Here is a 22030-nt window from a genome sequence, read left to right as displayed (position 1 = left end):
GTGTTTAAAAATGAATCCAAATGGCTTTGAAAACAACTTGTTGTAAGATAAGTGGTGCAAGATAAATGGTATCCAAAAGCCACTCATGTAATATTCACTATATATTGTGGATGAATGGCTACAAGCTGCTGATCACAAATTCTGAACAATGTTTTTAAAACACCACAAAAATGGTGTGTGTAAAAAAAACACTACAGACAATTATATATGTATATGTGTTTTATTTTTTCAAATATAAAAACAGAAATTGGAATACCAGTTCCCAAGCTTTGTAGAATTCCAGCTTCCACTAAGCCAAAATAAAAAATATAACCACCAAATGTTTAAAGAAATGTTGTCAAAAGGCAAATACAAACCAAAAGGCACACCTCATAATATATAAAGGTTATTACAGAAATATTATTTTAAAATGACAATGTAAATTTCTGTGAATGCATGCACGGCTGAGTGTTAGTGTATGTGTATACATATTCATATAATAATTTTATATGTTAGTATGCGTGTGCTTTTATATAATAATGTTATGTTATATGTCAGTGTGTATGTGTTTTCATATAATAATGTTATTTTTTTATATTATTTTTGCTATGTTGTTGTTATGTTATGTTAAATTCAATGTTACATGTGTTACATGTTATATCTTATGTTAAATGCCGTATGTCATGTGTTGTCATGTTATACAACCAACACAAATGCACACTAACAAATGCTACCAATGGCAATGAAATTTAAAGTATGCTCTGGCATGGAAGAAGTCAAATGAGAAACTTAAAAAAACATGCTCATTTTGAATGAGTACAAGTCCATCATTGCCAACCTGTTCTGTTACTGAATGCTGTCTGGTTTTCTGGGCAGTAATTTTACAGATTTTATAGACAATTTCGTCAGCACGAATGTACACTTATTAATACTGATTTGTTTTTAAAGGGACATTCCCGAGTTTGCTACATTGTAAGATGTTTCCGACTAATAAAATATTTCTACGATTAAACATACATTTTAAATATATTTTCTTGTTTAGGATATCAGTGCCTGTATATTCAATGCGTTTCTGGTCGTCTTAATATTTGTAAGAAGCCCAAACTGGATTTTGTCTTCGTACGTATGAAAAAATCTTTTTTACGAAATACAATGAAATTTAACCTAGTACAAATATTAGAACAATCAGAAGCACGTTTAATATACAGCTACTAATATTTTATGCAGAAAAATATATTTGATCTGTAATTAGAGTCATCAAAAAGTCTCTGTTAGTCGACAACATCTTAAAAATTGCAGCAAACTCAGGAATATCCCTTTAAACGTTTTGCCATTTCTAAACTCTTGGTTAATTTCAACAGTTACCTCCCTTTACTTAGTTGGGTTTGATCCTGATTGACTAAACATTCATATAATCTTAAAATATCACAGATTATTTAATACATGGAAAAAAATATGTACAAATTTATGTAAATATAAACAAGTAAAGACATAAAATGCTTAAATCCTGACAATACAGTTATGAACAGGAATAGCCTCATTAAAAAATATAGGGAGAAATGAAATATCACAAAAAAGCCAAAGACCATGCAGGCAGCTGTTGTAATAAAATACAGATACTCAAGGCTGTCTTGGACTTTAATGACAAAACTACATTTTGATAAAAATCACTATCACAATGATCAGCTTAACTCAAAAGTGAAATGTTAAAGGTACTGTGTTAAAGCTGCAATATTAGCCACCGGATTCCCACCAAAAATATTTATGACGTTTTTCTTTGAAACATAAAGTTTATACCTTCAGCTATATGCCAATAAAAAATTGAAACCAAACAATTCCATTTACTAGTAGAAACAAAAATTATTTTAGGGGGGAATCATGAGAGTGTGTCACACACATTAACCAGTGACATTACCGTTTTATGCATACACATTCAAGCCACTTAGGTTTACTCAAAATTCTTTGCAGTCAGCTGACAAAAAATACAAAGATGGTGGCCATGCTATATTTAGGCAAAAATTATTCGGTAAAACTCTCTTGTGTATAGTGCAAGACATTTTAAAATGATTATTTTAGAGTTAATTACATGTATGGTAAAACTGCATAAATGTGAGAATAATGTAGTTTTAACTTTGACATAGGACCTTTAAGTATAGTTAATACTGAGCTCAATCAGACCAACTGAAGATGGCTATGGTGTCTGTATACCCAGTCACCTAGATTTAGTTTCAGGACCGAATTTCACAAAATGTCAAAGATTAAATTTGCATGCGAATGTACACGTAAATCTACAACTAAACCACAATTTGTATTATTATCAACAGTACAATATAATTTGAAGGACACATATTTTCTTTATTTTCTTCTTTTGTCCTTACATTGATCCATCTTCCGTAATGATATAATTGTGTGTAAAACAGATGCCAAACTCATGTAATATACAACTGGTATAACTGCTAATCACAGACATAAACGTACAGGGCCAAATTTACAAAGCCTGTTTATGTCTGACACATGTTTACGTAACTACATACATTTACAATGCTTAAAATCCTATGTTTAAAAAAAATAGGCTTCATAAATTCAACCCACAATGTTTTGTGGAATTGGCTCCAGAAATTTATCACCCATTAAATGTACAGAACTGAGAATATGAGGCATGCATGCTCCCCATATTTTATTATTAAATTTAATATAGATGGAATCTTCATATATATAAAAAAAAACGTCTCACAGCACACACCCTTGCACTGTTCAAAACGTTCATATGTCATAGCATTATATGAAACAAAAATTATCACTTTCAGTCTGGAATAAAGACTCAAATGTTGTAATGGGTGGAATCAATATATGTTTTTGGGGGTTACGACTTTTAGCCACTCTTAAAAATACAGCCAAATGAGCACTTTTTTTTAATGTTGATTGTATCCATATTCGAAAATGTAAACAAAGCAACATTAACAGCACATAGTATACTGTAATAAATGTTATTTTTATAAAGGAAATTGATTGTCTTTACAATAACATTATTTACCAGTACATCACATCCCTTAACCTAGTATAGGTTTTATAAGAAAAGAAAGAAAGAAAAAAACAACAACAAAAAAACACCCACCTAACAAAACAACCACCACCTAAAAAAAACCTATGTTGTTAGCCTTGTCTAACAAGCAATAATATATGTCTTATCGTATAGCTACGGTTATATCTGTTTCAGCTCATGCTGACATTACATAACACAGCCCTACTCACTATAAATTATAAATTATTAATATTAAAGAATATTTATTAATTCAACAGAACAAAAATATCACAGTACTGCAAGACTGGGTTGCTATCACATTTCTGTACCATCACCAATAAACAATCGTATAAACATTGATAAGAAATTTAACAGAAAATATAATTAACTCATAGGAATATATACGTATATATTACAATTTAACCATTTAAAGTTTAACTACAAGTGGCAAAACTACAATTTATATATCACAGTATTTTAGATCTTAAGGTTTTCAGTGAAATTAATTTTAAAAATATTACCTAAAAAAATTAACCAGTTGATATATTGGTGTCAATGTTGCATTGACAAATACTACAAACAATCCTATCATCTTCACAATTCAGAGAAAAACAATCATATCATTTGTCATTTAGATACAAATTATAATCTTTAATTTTTGAAGGCAACTGTCACTGCACGTCCAGTGTTTCAATCTGAGGGATGCTAAAACACTGCATGTGTTACTAAGTGTTAAGCTAGCCGTCTATTCATACGTGATCTGTGTCTGCGTATGCGTGAATTGAACATCAATAAATATGTGTTAAAATACGTGAAAACACTCTAAATATGAAAAAAAAACCCCAATATCCCAGTCATTGATGTCATGCTAACTTTTGAAATAACACATCCATCTCAGTGAAAAATTGCTCACAGAGTGATTCCTCATGGATTCGGACTGATGGATACTTCGCAATGTCTTCCCTATGTAGCGATTTCTCACGGACACGTACATGGATCGCATATGAATGGATGGCTAGCTTAACAGTTAAAACATATAATCAGTTATTATATGTAATACTTGTATCTGAACAAACCACACCTCCCATTTAACACTGATTAGTTTGACAAGTGTGATTTTCTCCTCAACATTTTGAGGGGTATTGTTTTTACTCTTTCAAAAATGGAAGTCTGAAATATTAAACCATGAAAACCCAATTCACCTATTTCTGTGCGATGGGATGAATATATGAAAAGAACAGACATTTCTAAAAAAAAGTTTATGTCCATAGATTATTCAATGATGAAATCCAGTTCACCAAATAAATGCTGTTTTGATTCTCTTGAGAGCATTGTCGACGTTTTTAACGTAGCTCTGCGCCTGGTCTCGCATGTGTTTGATGAGTGCGCGGTTCTTCTCGATCATGGAAGACTTTTTCTTGAGGTCAGCGATGTCGCTGGCTGTCCGCACAGCGGAATCCTCATAACTCGAGACAACGGAAGCCACATTGTTGTCAATCTTCAGCAGCTGGATGTCAACCATGGGAAACTCCTCAAGAATAGCTCTACATGACGTCGCATACTGCAAGGAAAAAACAATACACTCTGCTGTGTATATATATACAGTTAAGTTGCAGTCTGGAAACAAAAAAAACCCTGACTCCACTGTACATTTACATAATCAGTTATTATATTCAATACCTGTGTCTGAATATTTCAGTTATTATGTATAACACCTGATTTAATGTTATTATATATAATAGCAGGAATTTTCAGGTGTGATATTTATATAATACATGGAATACACGATGTACTGATACATTTAATAAATCAATGAACTGAACTGAAATTACCCAGCATTATATAAGGATTATATTTGATTATCATTTTCATGTTTTCTTGAGCATTTAATTGAAACATAAATTACACATAACAAAAGACACAAATATTACAAACAGATCAATAATAAAGTATCTTCTATTTAATTGTTTCAAGAATGGTGCAAGGGGTCAGTTATTGTCAAGTAGATATTTTCCCAACCAAAACCCTTCATCCAAAGATAATTAAAATAAACAAACCCAAACCATTGGATTATATATATTTTTAGGAACTGACATTATCAAGGGAAACAAATAATATTGGATATAATTTTGTGTTTACATTTCATTAATTTCTTACAAAAAATGTGATTATTTATGCAAACTTGCCTTTTCATTTCATAATAATTAAATTTCCATTACATTCATTACATAAACGTTATCCCATTGGTCCAGACATAGCAACGGGAGTTTGTTCATTTTTTGATGAACATAAAAATTACATCGTCAGGGAACGTCATATCTGATGACATCATTTTATATGGGTAATTTGTCTTATTGAGCATTATTGTTTATGGATAAAAAATAATTCCAAAATAAAGTATGACATTTTAGTGTTTTTATTTGCCTGTATGATTCAAATTTAATTATAAGCATTGTCTTTTATTTCTTTTATGTTCATCTGGGTAAATACAATTTTTTTTATCCATAAACTTATGTGAGAACGGCTTTGCCGATTCACAGTTTGCGGATGATTCTTTTGTTCATATCCCGTTGAACGTAAAAGAAATAACAGACAATCCGTAATTACATAAATATTCAGTTTTTAAAGATTTGCAAAGGCTCTTTCTGCAAAAAACTATTGTACGTTTTGCGTTCTCTTTTGTTTTTGCATCAAAATGTATAATTTAAAATTATTTTTAAATTGATAAATAACTAAACTAGTAATATTTTATCATCTTCTGAAGAAACAAACGGAGTAAAACAGTAATTATATGCAATTAAGTTAAAGTTATTTTCCGAACCCACGTTTTTGTCTCTTGTGCCATTCAAACTGCACTGATCCAAATGTTGCTATTTTAAACACAATTGAAATGAAATAAAAATGAGTTTATTATTATATAAAACAAATATTTATTTAGAATAGATCATCCCTGCAGTGTACTTATTATGTTGTCCGCAATTAACATGGATTTTCAATAACTATCTGTAGTCTCATTACAATTTGCAGACAATAAAATGTTATGTTTAATGTACGAAAATGGAATGTAGCGGCAGTATGGTCGAGACTGCCCGCATTTTGACGATGTCTGCAATTACCCGAATCTCCCCTATATATGACACATTTGAATACAATAATAGTTAACATTTAAGAATTCTAGATGCTAACTCACATCCTTGTTGAAGGCTTTGATGATTTTCTTGAGGGATTTACTAATTTTTCTGTCTTCTTCGTCAGATTTGATCTGCAGTTTGCAAAACACAGAATCCTCCACCAGCTGAGAGAAAAACAAATAAAAACTCCACAATCAAAGATACCCGAGACAAAACTGACAAAACAATAACACATTATAATTCATGATAATTTGCTGGTTTACACCATTTGGAATACAAGGACTAAAATGTAGAACTGGACTGCAAGAAGTTGACAAGAATATTCAAGATGACATTCAATGATAGGTCATCGTTAGCAACCACATTTATAGCCTCTTAACTTGACTCATCTTGTGGGCAAACTGGCCTGTAAACCTCTACATATTCAGAGGAGGCACAGAGTAGAAAATAGTGGTACGGCTTGAGGTTGCCAAAGGCAACCGAGCTGAGTGTCCAAAGGATGCAAGTATTCTAGCAGGTATGCCCCCACCCCAGCATTTAAAAAAAAAAAAATTGCACAGAGGTGTAATCTAGAGCAATTTGGAGTGGGTTGTTTACTCTCCTTTTTTATATTTTGTTGGGGAATCCAAGGCCGTTGATAACATTTTTCCCTTGTCTTTTTTTCCAAAGGTTAATAAGCAGGTATTTCTCAGCAAGTTATTTATCTGTTGGTATGAGAAGAAAAGAAAGAAAGGAAACAAAGGGAAACAAAAGTGACACAGCCATGCTGTACCTCTTTGAAAAATGTGCCGTCCCTGATATTATTTCAATCCTTGTGATCAGAAGAAAGCATTAACCCTTGACTTCAAAAATGTGCACCTAGTGAAATGCAGGTTTAGTTACCAGTCAGATTCATACTAACAAATGTCTTAGAATAGAATGATGATTTACTCAATTATACCATCTGGGTAAATGGGACAAAACTCGACTGGGTTTAGCTATTTATGCAGGGATAACCACTCGCCAAATTTGCCAACTGCAAATTTTATACTCAACTGGCGAATTTTATTTTAATTTGGCGAAATATTTTCATGTAATAACTGGTATTTTTTGGAAAATAATGATGGATTTCTGTAATTTTTGAAGTTAAATAGATAAATTGGCAAATGTTTCTGCACATCCAGAGCTAGCCCTGTTATGCTCCATCAAAGCTTAAAATCTGAATGTAAGCTTGGTACAATCAATTAAGAGTAATGAAGAAAATGTTTAAAGTGTCTTTTTGTTTTCAGACAAAATACTTAACCTGACCTCAAGTGTAGTGCATTTCCTACTATTGCAACGCTTTGTCTAAACATCAATATTGACACCAAAGGGGAAAATGCACCCAATTTTGAGTTCAGGTTAACTTATGAAAAGAATTATATAACAAGAATAGGCAACATTACTGAACCTGGATTTTAAATTTTGAATCCTTTAAGAAATTTCTCAAGCCCACGATGCAGTCTTCAAGGCTGTTTCCCTCCTTCTCAACCAGCTCTCCTTGAAGACAAAGATCCTGGAACTTGCGCTGGGATTTCTTATTCAGAGTGCACAGCACTTCCTCCCTCCTGATTAACCTTAATAGTTCTGGTTCATTGAATGCATCATCCACCTGGATTGTTAGAGAGAACAAGTAAATACATCATCCACCTGTAGTATCTGAGAGTTAGCATAATATTCAAGTGTCAAATTAGAATGGTTAACACATCATTCACAAGTAAGACCCAAAACACAGTGAAGCTGGATCTGGGTCTTGTGTATTTTGACGTCTGCATGGGTTTGTAACTGTTACATATTTTTAATATATATTAACTGCGTGTTTTTAATATATACTGCATTCATATCTTTAAATAGATTTACTTCTATAAACATCAACAATAATTATGAGAAATCGACACTGATTAATATATACTTATCCTGTTGTTTATTAAGGAAACTTATTGAGTAAGGTTCAAACATTGTGCAGCTGTCAGTATGGCAGTGTTATAATATAGCGCATGTTCTATGTTCCCGGATCTGAAGTTCGTGCCAGCATAAACATGGGTGTGTTTTGTCACATTCGATTTAATGCATTTCATTTTTGCCAGAATCAGACCCAGACCCAGTGTGTTTTGGGCCTAAATGTCTCATTCACCAATAGTAAAATATGACACAAAGAAGAAATCTTCGGAATTAAATGTCTCACGTATCATACATGTTTCAGTGCTCTGTGATGAACATCCATAGGTGCAACTATAAACCAAGTTTCACTGACCTGGAACTTAATAGTTTGTGACAAACTGATCTAAATGTAAAACCGTAACATTAAACTTTAACACAAAAGATGACATTGCCGCCACCATCGAAAAAGTAATATCTATATTTTGCCTTTTTATGCCGTAAAGGCGAGACAATAAAGCTGAACATATTCACCTCTTTGATCTGAGTCTTTTCCAACTTCCCAACATTCTTTTCTTCAACTGTAACCACTTTTTTCTTCTCGGGTGTCTGCCACCGTCTTGGCATGTGGTGTTTTTCCAGAATGTGTCGGACAAAACTCTGAATGGCTGAATGGACACCACCATCACCATCTCTCGCAGACACCACCACACTGATTAACAACAGATAAAATGAATTAGTAAAAAAACCCAACTGATTAATGAAATCTCAGCACAACTATGGCTATTTAATGTCTAATGATTGATTATATCGACACTTGGTCACGAGAGGAAACCTTTGCCTATTAAAAACCAAGAAGGGATTTGTTTTACATGCACTTTCCAACAGACAAGAAAGTACACACCCTGGTCTTTGATATGTCAGTCACATATCCATCCAATAACTGAGCTATATCCTGCAACCCCTCCTCCCCCACCAAAAGAATCATTAGTAAAACTGAAACTCTTTTTGTACTATCAAGCTATAATTAAAGGGGCAGACTCTAGTTTTTAAACACTACAGCATATTTTTCACTACTAGAGCCATTTATGATAACTGAAATCAAACATTACTTATATTTTATTGTATAGATTATCCATTTCCATAGAATCGAAGTGTTTCTGGTCATCATGTTTCTAATATCACAAAATGCATTTATCATATTTTTAAAAATGCACGTGCATCTGAGTAGTGGTTATTGATTAGAGTTCTAGTCTATTTTTTAAGGATATTTTCCAGTTTTAACGTCACAGACTCTTCTTTCACTCTGTTGTAACTTTATCCAACTGTGTTACAAGTTTGTAGATTAACTAAACTTAGTGTCCATTTTTACGAGTTGAAACTAGGGTCTGCACCTTTAACAAATATACATATTTAATTTTAATAGTTTTTGGGGAACTAAAATCTAAAAATATACAGGTGTGTGGTACCATCATAACACTGTTACATTTACCATGTTTAACAATACAAATATATAAACACAACAAGTAACCTTCCAACAAAGTTATGTTCTTTAGCCATGTTTTCCATATGATGAATACACTCGGGCTTCTCTTCAACAGGTCTGTTCTGGAGTTCTTCAGAAGATTTTTCTGAAATTACAATATTATAATAGTTATACACAGTCAAACCTCGTTACAACAATCATATTTACTACAACATGAACACCATCCGACCACAAATTGTCGGGAACAAATGTACATCAATGTTATTCTGTTCATTACACCAGAATTCACACCTTCCGACAACGACAGAACAAATTAGGAATAAACATGCATCTGACATCTAAAAACACCTGTTTACAATGATATGACATAATCACAGATACCACAGCATGTTGGCAGTACACACACAGCCCCTTAGTATCCTTGATCTCGTTGCAAACCAACAGTGTCAAGTGATGTCAGAGTTACCGTTATCGGCTAAATATGTAGACTTGTAACACTACTGCTTTTGAAAAATACATGTAAGCCTTTAATCATTCAATTAAAGGATAAACTGTGAACAATCAAGTCTTCTATTTTGATCTTTTGTAAATGAAGTAGGTACCAATCGTAGATGTCTTTAACCAAGGAATGATTAGATTGACAGTGAATGCGCCTTTATTAATATATTTAATAATGTTTTTTAAAAACATATTTATATGTAGTGTATTTGTTGTTGTTTTTAATAATAATTGAAATGCATTAATTATTTAAATGCTTCAGTTACTATTAATGAGGGTTTTTTTAAATGTCATTTTGGTAAAGGAGATAACTCATGATAAAATAATTCGCTATAACAACAATTTCAATATAATGACAAAGTGACCCAGGGACGAATGTGGTCTGACTGTATTTGAATTATTTTTTTTTACCTTTATTACCTACATGTATATAAACCCTGGAGAAGACTGGCAAAACTACATGAATTTTTTTTATCTTAGTAACCATTGTACCTACATCATTCAATTTTTTTTAAAAGTGCTTTAAAGCATAAACATGATGTTTAAGTATTTACCTCACATTAATATTAAGAAATTTACAAAAAGCAAGTTCTTATTTTAGAAGCACATGCATGCAGCATACTGGGAAACATCCATCTTATTTTGGGAAACAGAAAGAATATAAACAGACTCTTTTCCCTCTAAATTAAACTGGTTACTGATTGATTAATTAATAAATTAGTGAGCAGGAAATCTCAACTAAAATCTTAAAATGCACCATTTATCCAATCTCCAAATGTTTATGTTTACTAGGTTAAATTCTGAAGCAGTAAATTAAGCAACTAGATAAAAAAAAGTATATGGTAAGCAACAACAGAAGCATCATACACAGTGGATTTTGCCAGATTAGGAAATTCTTAGAAGCTATTTTCACTGAATCAGACTGTGTTAATTCCACTTTATAAACAAATTTGGATTATACAGATGCTGGTTTAGACAGAGTCCAAAGCATATAGTGACTTACCAGATTTTAGTAGCTGAACTTTACCATGTTGAACTGCTGGAAAAAAATGTTTACCCTCTTCTTTGAATTTACTTTCAATCTGGATAAAAAATTAAAAAGTTCCTTTTAAAGACAGTAAAAAGCAATAACAATTAAATATAATTACTTTTATTATCTTAGTCTTTAAATAAGAAGCTATAATATATCTCGGTGTCATATGCATAAACATAAAATGTTTGATGAGCTTTTGTTAATTTTGGCTAAGAAAATAACAAAAGAATGTGGCTGAATGTAGTGCAGGTGACAATATTTCAAAATGTACATGTACAGCGGTTGCAAAACAAGGCGTCGCATGCGACGTTTACTACCCTCATTTCCGACATCTAATTTCACCACAGTTGCTCATAACCCGGAAAAGTCACTTTTTTCTATTTACTGTGACATGCAATATTTCACTGACAAATAGTTGATCACCAGTAATCTTTGACTCATCCACAACATCAATATACCTACCGATGTAACTTTATTCAAGTTATACAATGTAAACATTGAAAAAAAAAAATAAAAAAATTCATCGTATCGCCTCCATTTTGTTGTTTTTCTTGCACTGGAATCCAAATATTTGTTCCTCTAATACTAATATTAATAGAGTGCCAAACGGTAACCAGTATTTTTATTAGTTTAAAGGTTGCAAGCCACCATTTACGTTTGCAAAACTTTAAAAGTGGAAATTATTAATTTAATTTATAAAATATCAAATAAATTGAAAAAAATTAAAATAATAATAGATATAATTAAATACACAATATCATGGAATAGATAACTTTAACAAAGTATCTACATAGAAAAATTACTAATTTGGTGTGAGGTGGAATTGTATGTCTTAACCTATAATACATGTACAGTTTATGCTAATAAAGGTCTTGTTTCTTTTTTTTCTTCTTTTTTTTGGGTGGGTGGGTGAGGGAGGAATTCCCATTTATAAGTAAATAAATATATACACATTTATAAGAGATAAAATATTAATTTGTTTTTAATGCCGTTAATTGTTCTAATAGGTAACATGGATAGTTTTTATAACTTAGGTGGTATTAGTGGAAAGAATTATTTTTAAATATTAATAAGGAACTTTATTCTAAACTGATGAAAATTGTTTGCATGTTTTTCTAAACATACCATAAAATATGCCCAATGAGCATGTTGTGTAAATTGACAAATTGATTTAACATGATCTTAGTATGCTAAATGTATATTAAAAAGTTATTTATTTCAATTTAATGGGGTTTTTTGTTTTATAAACAGTTAAAATTGGGCAAGTGAATTTTTCACCATGACCAGTTAATTTTCAAATCCACTGGCAAGTGAATTAAAAAAAAAAAAATCTAGAACGCCATATACATGGAACGCTTGTAACAGTTGGATATCGCTTATTCCTGCACTGACCAATCACATTCAAGGATAGAAATGTGAGTCATACTTCCAATCTTGGGCCAACAATTTCACCAACTATATGCATTACTAGTGGGCTACATTGCACACTTCTGGGGTAACCGATTCTGGCCCATAGAGCCCCCCCCCCACCCCACCCCCACCCTCTCGATACCCCCTTCCAGTTCCAACGCCTTCTAGTACTTCATTTTGCAACCGTTGATATACATATACATATACATTTACATATATAATACATATACAATGTATATATACTCATGGAATGGGATTTAGCTGAGTACTTGGGGTGGAAAATCAAATCACCTAATGATCCCATTCTTGGTCTGGGGGGTTTTCCCGTCCCAACTAGTGCCTTATGACTGGTATATCAAAGGCCACAGTATATGCTGTCCTGTCTGTGGGAACATGCATAATATAAAAGATTCCTTGCTGCTAACTTAAATATGTAGCGGGTATTCTAACGTCAGAATTACCAAATGTTCAACGGTACACGATTAATTAATCTTTGTGCTTTAGTGGCAGTCTTCACCAAGAAAGGTGAGTAATAACTCCTGCTCCCCTCCACCTGGACAGTTTTGGGAGAGTGGCACATTGATCGCCTTGCAATAAAATTTGTACTACAGTGAAACCTCTCAAAACCAGACCCTTTGTAAATCAGAATTATCTCACAACTGGACATCTTTCATGGTCCTTTTGTAAAAATCAGTAAAGAACTTAACCTCTCTAGACCGGATACCTCTTAAAACCGGACATTTTACTTGGTCCCGAGGGTGTCCAATTTAGAGGGGTTTCACTGTACATGCATTTCATTTGAAACTTCACGTGTGACTGCTCGCTTAGCAGCATTTCAGGACAGTGAACTTCTACTCACCTTGATTTTGCTCAATGGTGAAGACCTAGTGGTGTTGTTAGACAAAAAAAACTTTAAACGTTTCACAGATACTCACTATGTCATACTTGGTACCGAGGAGGATGACGGGGAACGTCTCTGTGGTGACGTGAATCTTCCGAGAACCCGGATCAGTGTCGCCGGTCTCGGCACCATGACCAGTGTAGAACATGTTGTTGAGAACTATCTGTTTCCACACCATCCCCATGGAAATACTGTCAGGATCCGTCAGATCGACAACCACTAAACACAACATGTACATTTGAAAATATTTCTTCGTTTATGGTTCAGTTCTTTTCAAGTTTATGTATGAAAAGAAACTACATAACACGTTAATATTGATAAGATTGGTTAAATAATTCAAAATGGTACATTTTATAGACTAACCTAGGACTTAATAGTTTGTGAGAAACGCGAAACTTTGAAAAGTTGATGCCATCACTGGAAAAGTAGTACCTGTATCTTGCATTTTTACAAGGCAAGAGACAAACAAACAGCAAATGTAATAATAAAAAAAATATCATTAATGTTATTATAAATCCACATCATCTAATTCATTTATGGACACTTAACATCATTGGCTAAATGCTGTTCTAAGACAACATACTGTACTTAATTTTAAAAAAGTCTTTAAAAGGAAGGAATCTTCTGAAATAGACCAAAAAGAATCTCATTTAGATAATCGGAAATGTAGATTTTATCAGTGTAACTGTTAATTCTATAGACATCAAATTTTTGCAATATCATTTTCATAAATATAGATGGTTTACTAACTAACATTATTAAAGTCATTAGTATATGGTTTGAAAATCATACCAATGGCCGCATCCAAATTTTTAAAGTAGGTTCTGTACAAGTTAATGTCTTCACGTCCAGGAATATCCCAAAATGTCACGGACGTCAAGGAATGACTCGGCAGGTTGAGTTTCTTAACAACATTTTCTGAAATACAATAAAACAATTTAATACTAAATAGAAAATGAAACTAAAATAAACCTGCAGAGATTTTCTAGATTTTTTTGCAGAAACAAAATAATAATGTCAAGGGATGTACATGTAACTCATAAAATATTTATACTGGTAGTGCCATATCCCTAATAATCACAGGCTCTGGTACCAATTAAATATTATATAATTGTATACCATGTACCTACTTCACATTAATATCTAGAAGTGTTAGAAGTAATATACATGTAAGGAACCAAATTACCATAAAACATCTGTCTATTAGATATAACATGTGCTATGCAGGGAAAAGAAAGGTGTATATTTGTTACCAAACACTGAGCTTTTCCTAAAAAAAACATTATCGCTGTGTAGATATCCAGCCCTCATTAGCCGAGACTATATACACAGCCACCATGTATATAACCACTTCTGTGTTAAGTAACAAAGATGGCAGCCTCCATTACTGTTGTATTTACAGAATTCATCTTTCAATGCAATATTTAGCATGAAATGTGTTCGGTAGTCAATTGAACTTTGCGAAATCTGGCATCGGGTAACTACAAAGAAGGTGGTCGGCAGTGTCAGATGAAGGAGAAGCAATCAGAATGAACAAAAACTGTTAAAAAGGCTGTATGTATTATATTATTACAAGACTACAGTATCCATATGAACTTAGTAAACCTACCAATGAGTGGTTTCTTTGTTGGAATGTACAGTGGACTGAACTGGTTACGAATGTATCTCAGTAAGATACTCGTTTTTCCAACCTCAGCATCTCCTACAAAAACACAACAAGCATTTGTTATAATCTAAACAACATGTCTTGACGAAAGGTATATTTATTTAATAAATAGAAAATAAAGTATAAATTACTATCCTGGTTACTTTAATTTTTCCAACTCATTCCAACCATATTTCCTTTTATTTTCTATTTTCTAACATACATGTAGTGTAAACAACCTGGGGGGAAATATATATTAAAGCTATTGCAGCACTGGTCTGCAGCAAAATAAATTTGGTTCAGATGTTAATATTGTTAAAGAACATACCCACAATTGCTATCTTCAATGCTGACACTGATCTGGTCTTTGAATTCAAAGGTGCATCAACATTGAAAGAAGCTGAAGAATAAAACACAAATTAACCAATCTCACATTATAAGCATAACTGTTTAAACAGCTCAAGAAGTCCAAGTCCAACCCCCGGTCCCCACCACCAATGTTTTCAACGAAATACTGTCTTATTTTTATATGTAAAAATGTAAAATAATTGAGTTCTGTTAATGACACCACAGCACATTTTAAACTGTATGGTTACAATTGTATTAGGTGTTAACATATAGTAGTTATAATGGTCCTGAGAGTGAAAGGAGAAACCTGTAGCCACATAAAATATAAGAAAAAAGATCTCATCAATTAACAGTAAGGGAATGACTCAATGAGTGTATGATCACTATATCACAAATGTGCATTTGAACGTGATAATTGTCTGTTTGTTCTTTAGTTATTATATGACAGACAACTTACGAATTAATGCACCTTTAATACTGGCAAGGGCAGTTTTAGAAGGTCAACTTGTGCAAAATAAAATGTTTTCATTCATAGTTCAAAGTGCACCAAACTTTTAATAATGCATTTAACAGCAGACATTGCCTTGAACAAAAATGAATGGGAGTGATTAACTGCTCCCCTAACTAGATATTATGGGGAGCCATTTAAGATATTACCTAACTGAGCTAAAATTACTCTTCTTCTTAGGGGAATGATCGGGGGGAGGGGGGAGGCGAGAGTGATAGATACTCTTAAATGGTGAGGTCTGTAACAGTAACTATAGTGTACATTTTACTAAATTTATATTCTGTATGAAAATCAAAACAAAAATCAAACTGATTTATTACTACAAAGAATGTTGGAATAAAAACATGTTATTACAAAATGTAAAAACAACATAATCACACATCACCAGGGCTTATAGAATTTTTTATAAAATCCTCTAGTCATGGGATCAGTAATTTTAAAAAGTTACTAGACACAATTAAAAATTCACTAGTCCTACTTTACTTTAAGTTAATACAAGTTTACTAAATAATAGTAAAAACTAGATATGCAGGGTACAATATTTCACGAGAACCGTTGTTCTGTTCGCATGTCGGTTACGCAACTTTAAAATCACAAGAACTGTCAATCGGTTAAGTGGTGAACAATTACATTCTAACATTAAAAGTACCATACATCAGTAATGAAAGTGAAAGTTTTTTTTTAAATACATTTGAACCATCAGTGTAGCACAGAACCATAGTTCAAATGTTTTAGGATTAGGTAGGCCTACATGTAACTCATCGGTTACGAGAACTATATATTCACGTAACTGAAAAATCGATTACCCAAGTAAAACTCAAGTGAACGGACTTCCGGCTACCTAAGATTTTGAAATATTGTCACCTAAATAATGAGCTATAGCTTAAAAACACTAACATTGAGGGGTGGGGGTCAGGATATTTATATTTACAAAATAAGACTTAACTGCAACATTTGACCCAAAAACATTCACTAGCTATCGGGCATGGCAATAGTAGTTATTTACTAGCCCAACAATGAATATCACTAGCCATGGGAGTGGGGCTACCATAATCTAGAAGCCCTGTCTGGCATGGCAATAGTAGTTATTTACTAGCCCAACAATGAATATCACTAGCCATGGGAGTGGGGCTACCATAATCTAGAAGCCCTGTCTGGCATGGCAATAGTAGTTATTTACTAGCCCAACAATGAATATCACTAGCCATGGGAGTGGGGCTACCATAATCTAGAAGCCCTGTCTGGCATGGCAATAGTAGTTATTTACTAGCCCAACAATGAATATCACTAGCCATGGGAGTGGGGCTACCATAATCTAGAAGCCCTGTCTGGCATGGCAATAGTAGTTATTTACTAGCCCAACAATGAATATCACTAGCCATGGGAGTGGGGCTACCATAATCTAGAAGCCCTGTCTGGCATGGCAATAGTAGTTATTTACTAGCCCAACAATGAATATCACTAGCCATGGGAGTGGGGCTACCATAATCTAGAAACCCTGCATCACTATATATCCTAGAGTGTTTTTTCCTAACACAAATAAGCAACTAGAGTTTTAATGAACTGGTATGATTTTGCTTTCAACACATACTTGTATCATCAATTGACTATGTTTAACTCATAATTTAATTGTAATTGGTATTATTTGTAACCTATGTACCGTAGACAAAATATTTCATTAAAATGAAGGTTCCCCCCCCCCCCCCCAAGAGGCTGGTTAAGAAGATATGTATACTTTCCATGCATAGTGCATAATATTTGCATGGTATACACTGTGGAATACATGTACAGAATGCCATAAATTATGTATCACTTGGACAAACATTGGGCATTCATGGCATCTATTCATGTGTTTACATTAAAGGAGTTACAAGACAACATTTCTCTTGGTCAGTTTATCTATAAAAATGTCTTTAAATCAAAAGCTGGCTGCTGGATGTAGATGATTAACCCTGTCCATTGCCAAATTATTAAATTTGCTTAATATTTATGTAAAGTGGCTACAACATATTGCATTTGGCTAATAAAATTTTATTTAAATTAGCCATTTTGTAATATTTTTCAAAGAAATACTCTGTATACCTGAAAATTGACTAAAGCAAAATTATTCTCAGTGAGAGTCCTGGCTAGGGGCACAAAATATCAGGGTTTTTTAGTTGCAAGTAATGTCATATCTTAAGCATGAATGTTAAGCTGCCAAATATAAACAACACTTGTGTCTGCCTGTGAAACATTCTTAGTCTGCCATAATATTCCAGCTACATTTATTAATTTTATTGAGTCATCCCTCTATGTTAACTTTTCCATCTAGGAGCCAGACGGTGCTTACTTCTATTTTTTATATAGATAGTAAGAAATGTTTTAGTCGCCAAATGTAGAGGGCTGTAAGTAATCAATCATGTATTTATTTAAAAACTCATGCTTATAATTAAATCCCAGTAATGGTACTGTAGTTTGACTGAGGGTTAGCTTACATATATATTCAATATGTAAGTCAATATTATTTCTTTTTTTTAAATGTATTGCAGACTTGATGTACCAGTACTAGTCCAGAGGGACGTAGTAAGTGTGGTTCTTACTACGTCCGCATCTTATTACAAACCCATATTAGTCCACCGAACAAATACATCTAGAAATCTACTTGTCCGTCAATACTTTCACTTGTCCAAATAAATGGTTAATTTCATTCAAGTATCAGGATGATGTTTGTGATTGCTAAAAATAAAACTGCACTGAAAATTTTTGCTTGTCCACTGGACAACCACCGAGGTACATTTTGCTTGTCCGAATAGATTTTCACTTGTCGGGACAAACGGACAATTAAGTGCTTATTTCGAACATTGCTATATATAGCCTGTATTCAAAACTTGTGGCACCATGTTTTCAACTATTTCTCAAACGAAATAGTGCAACAAATGGACACACAAACGAAAAATGTATAACCTACCTTACTCACAAAATCCTGAATTAAGTACTTCAACTACAACCTTAAAAAATATCCCCGCCATTTTAAATTTGCTAAGTAGAGGGAAGCAACTCACCATGCATGTTAAGAAAAGTATTGACTTAACGTGCCCCATGCACTACACCGGTATGTAAGGCCATGAGAATGAAAGTTATAGATTTGCGTTCACCGCCTGCATGCCGTGAAAGGTACTGCTGAAAATTTTCATTATTTACAAAAAAGGCACTTAATGATCATCACACAAATTCAAGTTCCAAATCGTCAATAGTGATAATGTCTACGAGGTCCTTTGCGCCAAAACTGCCATCTCTGTCATAAATTCCAGGGGCGTAGCGTGAGCTGGACCTGGGGGGGGGGGGGGGGGGGGGGGGGGGGGGGGGGGGGGGGGGGGGGGTCGAATATGAACCAAATGGACCTTTTCTATCTTGTTTTTGCTCCACCAGAAACTCCATATGTATAAACCTATATATTTTAGTTCTGAAAGCGGACCCCCCCCCCCCCCCCCCCCACAGCCTACGCCCCTGAATTCTGAAGTGTAGCCCAGTAGAGCATTGAATCCTCAAGCAGGAAGCAGTATATTCCAAACATTGACGAAAATTCCCAAACTCTTGATGTGTCAAACGATGTGATTGGTCCTTCTCTTTCAGCACATCGAATAGACCAATGGAAAACTTCGGCTCTCACACAGTGCATTTGGCGATTTCCCGTTGATTTCATGCGGTAAGTAATCTTCCATGGTGTCGAAGACGAAGCAGATACCTATCCTCAGTGTGAGGACTGCCTTGATCCACCAATCAAAAGGAGACACTGAATCATATAGTCCCTAGCTAGCTAGCTAGAGCTCAATTAAAATGAAATTAAAAAAATTCAATAGTTTATATTCCACCTTCAAACATGTCAAAGACCTCATTTGGACTTGAATCTACTATGGAAATAATAGATCAATACAAATAATGAATAATGAAAAAAAGCCTCATGTGTTTTAAAAATTGTTCGGGGCAAATCTATAACTTTCATTCTCTTGGCCTAAATGGCTACTTGTATCGAGGTGTTCCCTATTCTGTAGCGACTCAAACATGCACTACATGCAACAGGATTTCACAATAACTGCTTTTAAATTTGACCTAGATAGTAGATAAATACACTAAACATCCCCATTGTGTTAACTTTAACATTGTCACCAATGGGAATTATTTGGTGTGAAGAAACCTTAAAATAAATGTTCACTCGATGTCATTTGTATGTAAATCATTTTATCGTTTCGTCATAAAATATTGCGAATATATGAATACCATGAGAGTTCACCGAACTGCAACCGCTACCCATAGTTGAATATTTAGTAGTATAAAGTCAAAATTTATTAAAATATTCTTGTTTACAAGTTTCCATGTTGACTACATCACTTCCCGTTCACGTATTCCTATGAGTAACTTCCCCCGTTGTGTTATGCGCACTGTGTTTTGGTTTGGTCACTGATAACACTACTCCATCATGCGGCTATTATGTGAGTACTTGTAGTTTCAAGGTTGATCCACAATGGTTTGGTTTTGTTATTAAATTGATCATACATTTATTGTACATTAGTGTTTATTAGAACACCTGCACGGATGAATAAAAAATACAGATATTATTTATTACATTTTAAACACATACCAGCACTCGAAACATTTTTAACAAAAAAGTTCCATGGTAAATAAAACAATTTTTAAACAAATTACCATAAATTTGAATGATTAAATTTCATTTTTAATACATAGGTGAAAGCAAAATTCTGGAATAGCCAATGTAGGCAGTTTAACACCCGAATTGTTACTGGAAAAAGTCATAATCAAAATTAGACACAACCGTTGTTCGCTGATTACATTGTGTCTCATGAACATTTCTGACATGAGTACATATAAAAACCGATTTAGCACCACTACAGCCTATTACAGCATACAAACAACAGACATAAATTAATAAAAATCGAGAAACTTGTAATAACCTTTTAAATAACCCCATATACAAGAAAATAAAAATGTTTTATCTGTTAGAAAAAAACCCCAACAACTAATTTTTAAGTTTATTATGTCTGTTGTTTATACAGAGTAATATGTCATTATAATGTGAAGTACAATTTTCACATTTCAACCCACTACACCGGTTCTCCTGCCATCTACAGTACCACAACAGGCGCGTGTGCAGGAATTTATGAAGGGGAAGGGGATCAAGACTGTGGCAAGCGCAGCTTCTAGGGGGATGAGGTGAGATACATGTTACACGCTTCGACTCCCGAACACCACCACCTGCACACGCGCTTGCATAAACAGTTGCCCTAAACAGAAGCTAATGTGTACCCATACCAGCTTGCTTGGACCTTCATTCAAATGTATAGTTACTTGGGTCTAGTTGATTTGCTCATTGGCACAAGAAGCTAAAGTTAGTTGGTTAAAGACACCACTAGAGCCAAGATTTTATATTGGTATTAGGCATTTGCATTTGGGAGGGGGGGGGGGGAACTACCGTGGGCAGAACTCTATGGCGAAATCAGATATTGTGCCTACGACATGCGTGCTTGAAAAGTTTTCTGATGGAAACACGCCAAAAATTCCTCATACACATTGGGCATGGGGTGGGGCAACCACACTGTCTATGAGTGATGTTATGAGGCAATAGAAAAATATAACAGGTGGTAGGGAAAAAGAGGTGTGGTTGGAGGAGGCATGGTCCTACGACCCCTCCATCCCGACTAGTCGTTGGCTATTGGGTGTCAAATATTTGGTCATTTCTGATGCAAAATAGATTTTCTCAGACACATGACATAATATATAGCACGGTCTTTGATATACCAGGCATATCAGAGAATGGGTCTACTTAGATGATTCGATCCTAGTTACAACCTATAGAAGCATCTCAAGCGAGCGCTCTACCGAATGAGTTAAATCTGGGGAAGGAAGCAGTCAGAGGAAACAAAAGGAGGGGTATTAGTCCGGGAGCCCAGAGAGGTTTAATTAGCATTGCGAGTACAAAAGGTCTGAGGCCTGGAATATGTAAGTGTGGGCTGTGGGACCCCCAAACGGCCATTCTTAAGTGTCATCTCCTGTACCAATCCGAGGGGCCGCCCCTCAAAATACCCCAAATTTTAAGTTTAATTAGCATGATTGAGTACACCAATCAAACCTACATCAAAATGTTCTCTGTTGATGTACTAATTAAGATCCACCATTCT

At 33.9% G+C, this 22030-nt stretch overlaps 1 protein-coding gene across 1 annotated transcript; it reads right to left on the bottom strand.

Moving 5' to 3' along the window:
- Positions 1-1179: 1179 nt before the first annotated feature.
- Positions 1180-20243, bottom strand: LOC121370796. The gene is made up of 11 exons (XM_041496270.1): positions 20115-20243; positions 15330-15401; positions 14966-15058; positions 14149-14274; positions 13391-13575; positions 11016-11094; positions 9560-9659; positions 8563-8740; positions 7562-7762; positions 6192-6296; positions 1180-4562 (listed from the first exon to the last, which is right to left on the bottom strand). The coding sequence occupies exons 1-11, from the start codon at positions 20146-20148 to the stop codon at positions 4296-4298; spliced, it is 1440 nt and encodes a 479-aa protein (XP_041352204.1). The 5' UTR covers positions 20149-20243; the 3' UTR covers positions 1180-4295.
- Positions 20244-22030: the final 1787 nt, after the last annotated feature.

Source organism: Gigantopelta aegis, chromosome 4 (assembly GCF_016097555.1).
Source record: "Gigantopelta aegis isolate Gae_Host chromosome 4, Gae_host_genome, whole genome shotgun sequence".
In the NCBI taxonomy this organism is placed as follows: Eukaryota; Metazoa; Mollusca; class Gastropoda; order Neomphalida; family Peltospiridae; genus Gigantopelta; species Gigantopelta aegis.
The sequence above is the reverse complement of the archived record's forward strand: the minus strand, read 5'-3'. Positions and strand labels throughout refer to the sequence as shown.

What these genes read in the sequence shown, in the direction of transcription:
- LOC121370796 (XM_041496270.1), bottom strand. Translation starts at nt 20,148, where the DNA reads ATGGGTAGCGGTTGCAGTTCGGTGAACTCTCATG. An exon ending in AAATTTGGATGCGGCCATTG is followed by an intron (nt 13,576 to 14,148) that starts GTATGATTTTCA and finishes TGTTGTGTTTAG; the next exon opens with TGGTTGTCGATCTGACGGAT. An exon ending in AAAAGACTCAGATCAAAGAG is followed by an intron (nt 7,763 to 8,562) that starts GTGAATATGTTC and finishes CTAACAATCCAG; the next exon opens with GTGGATGATGCATTCAATGA.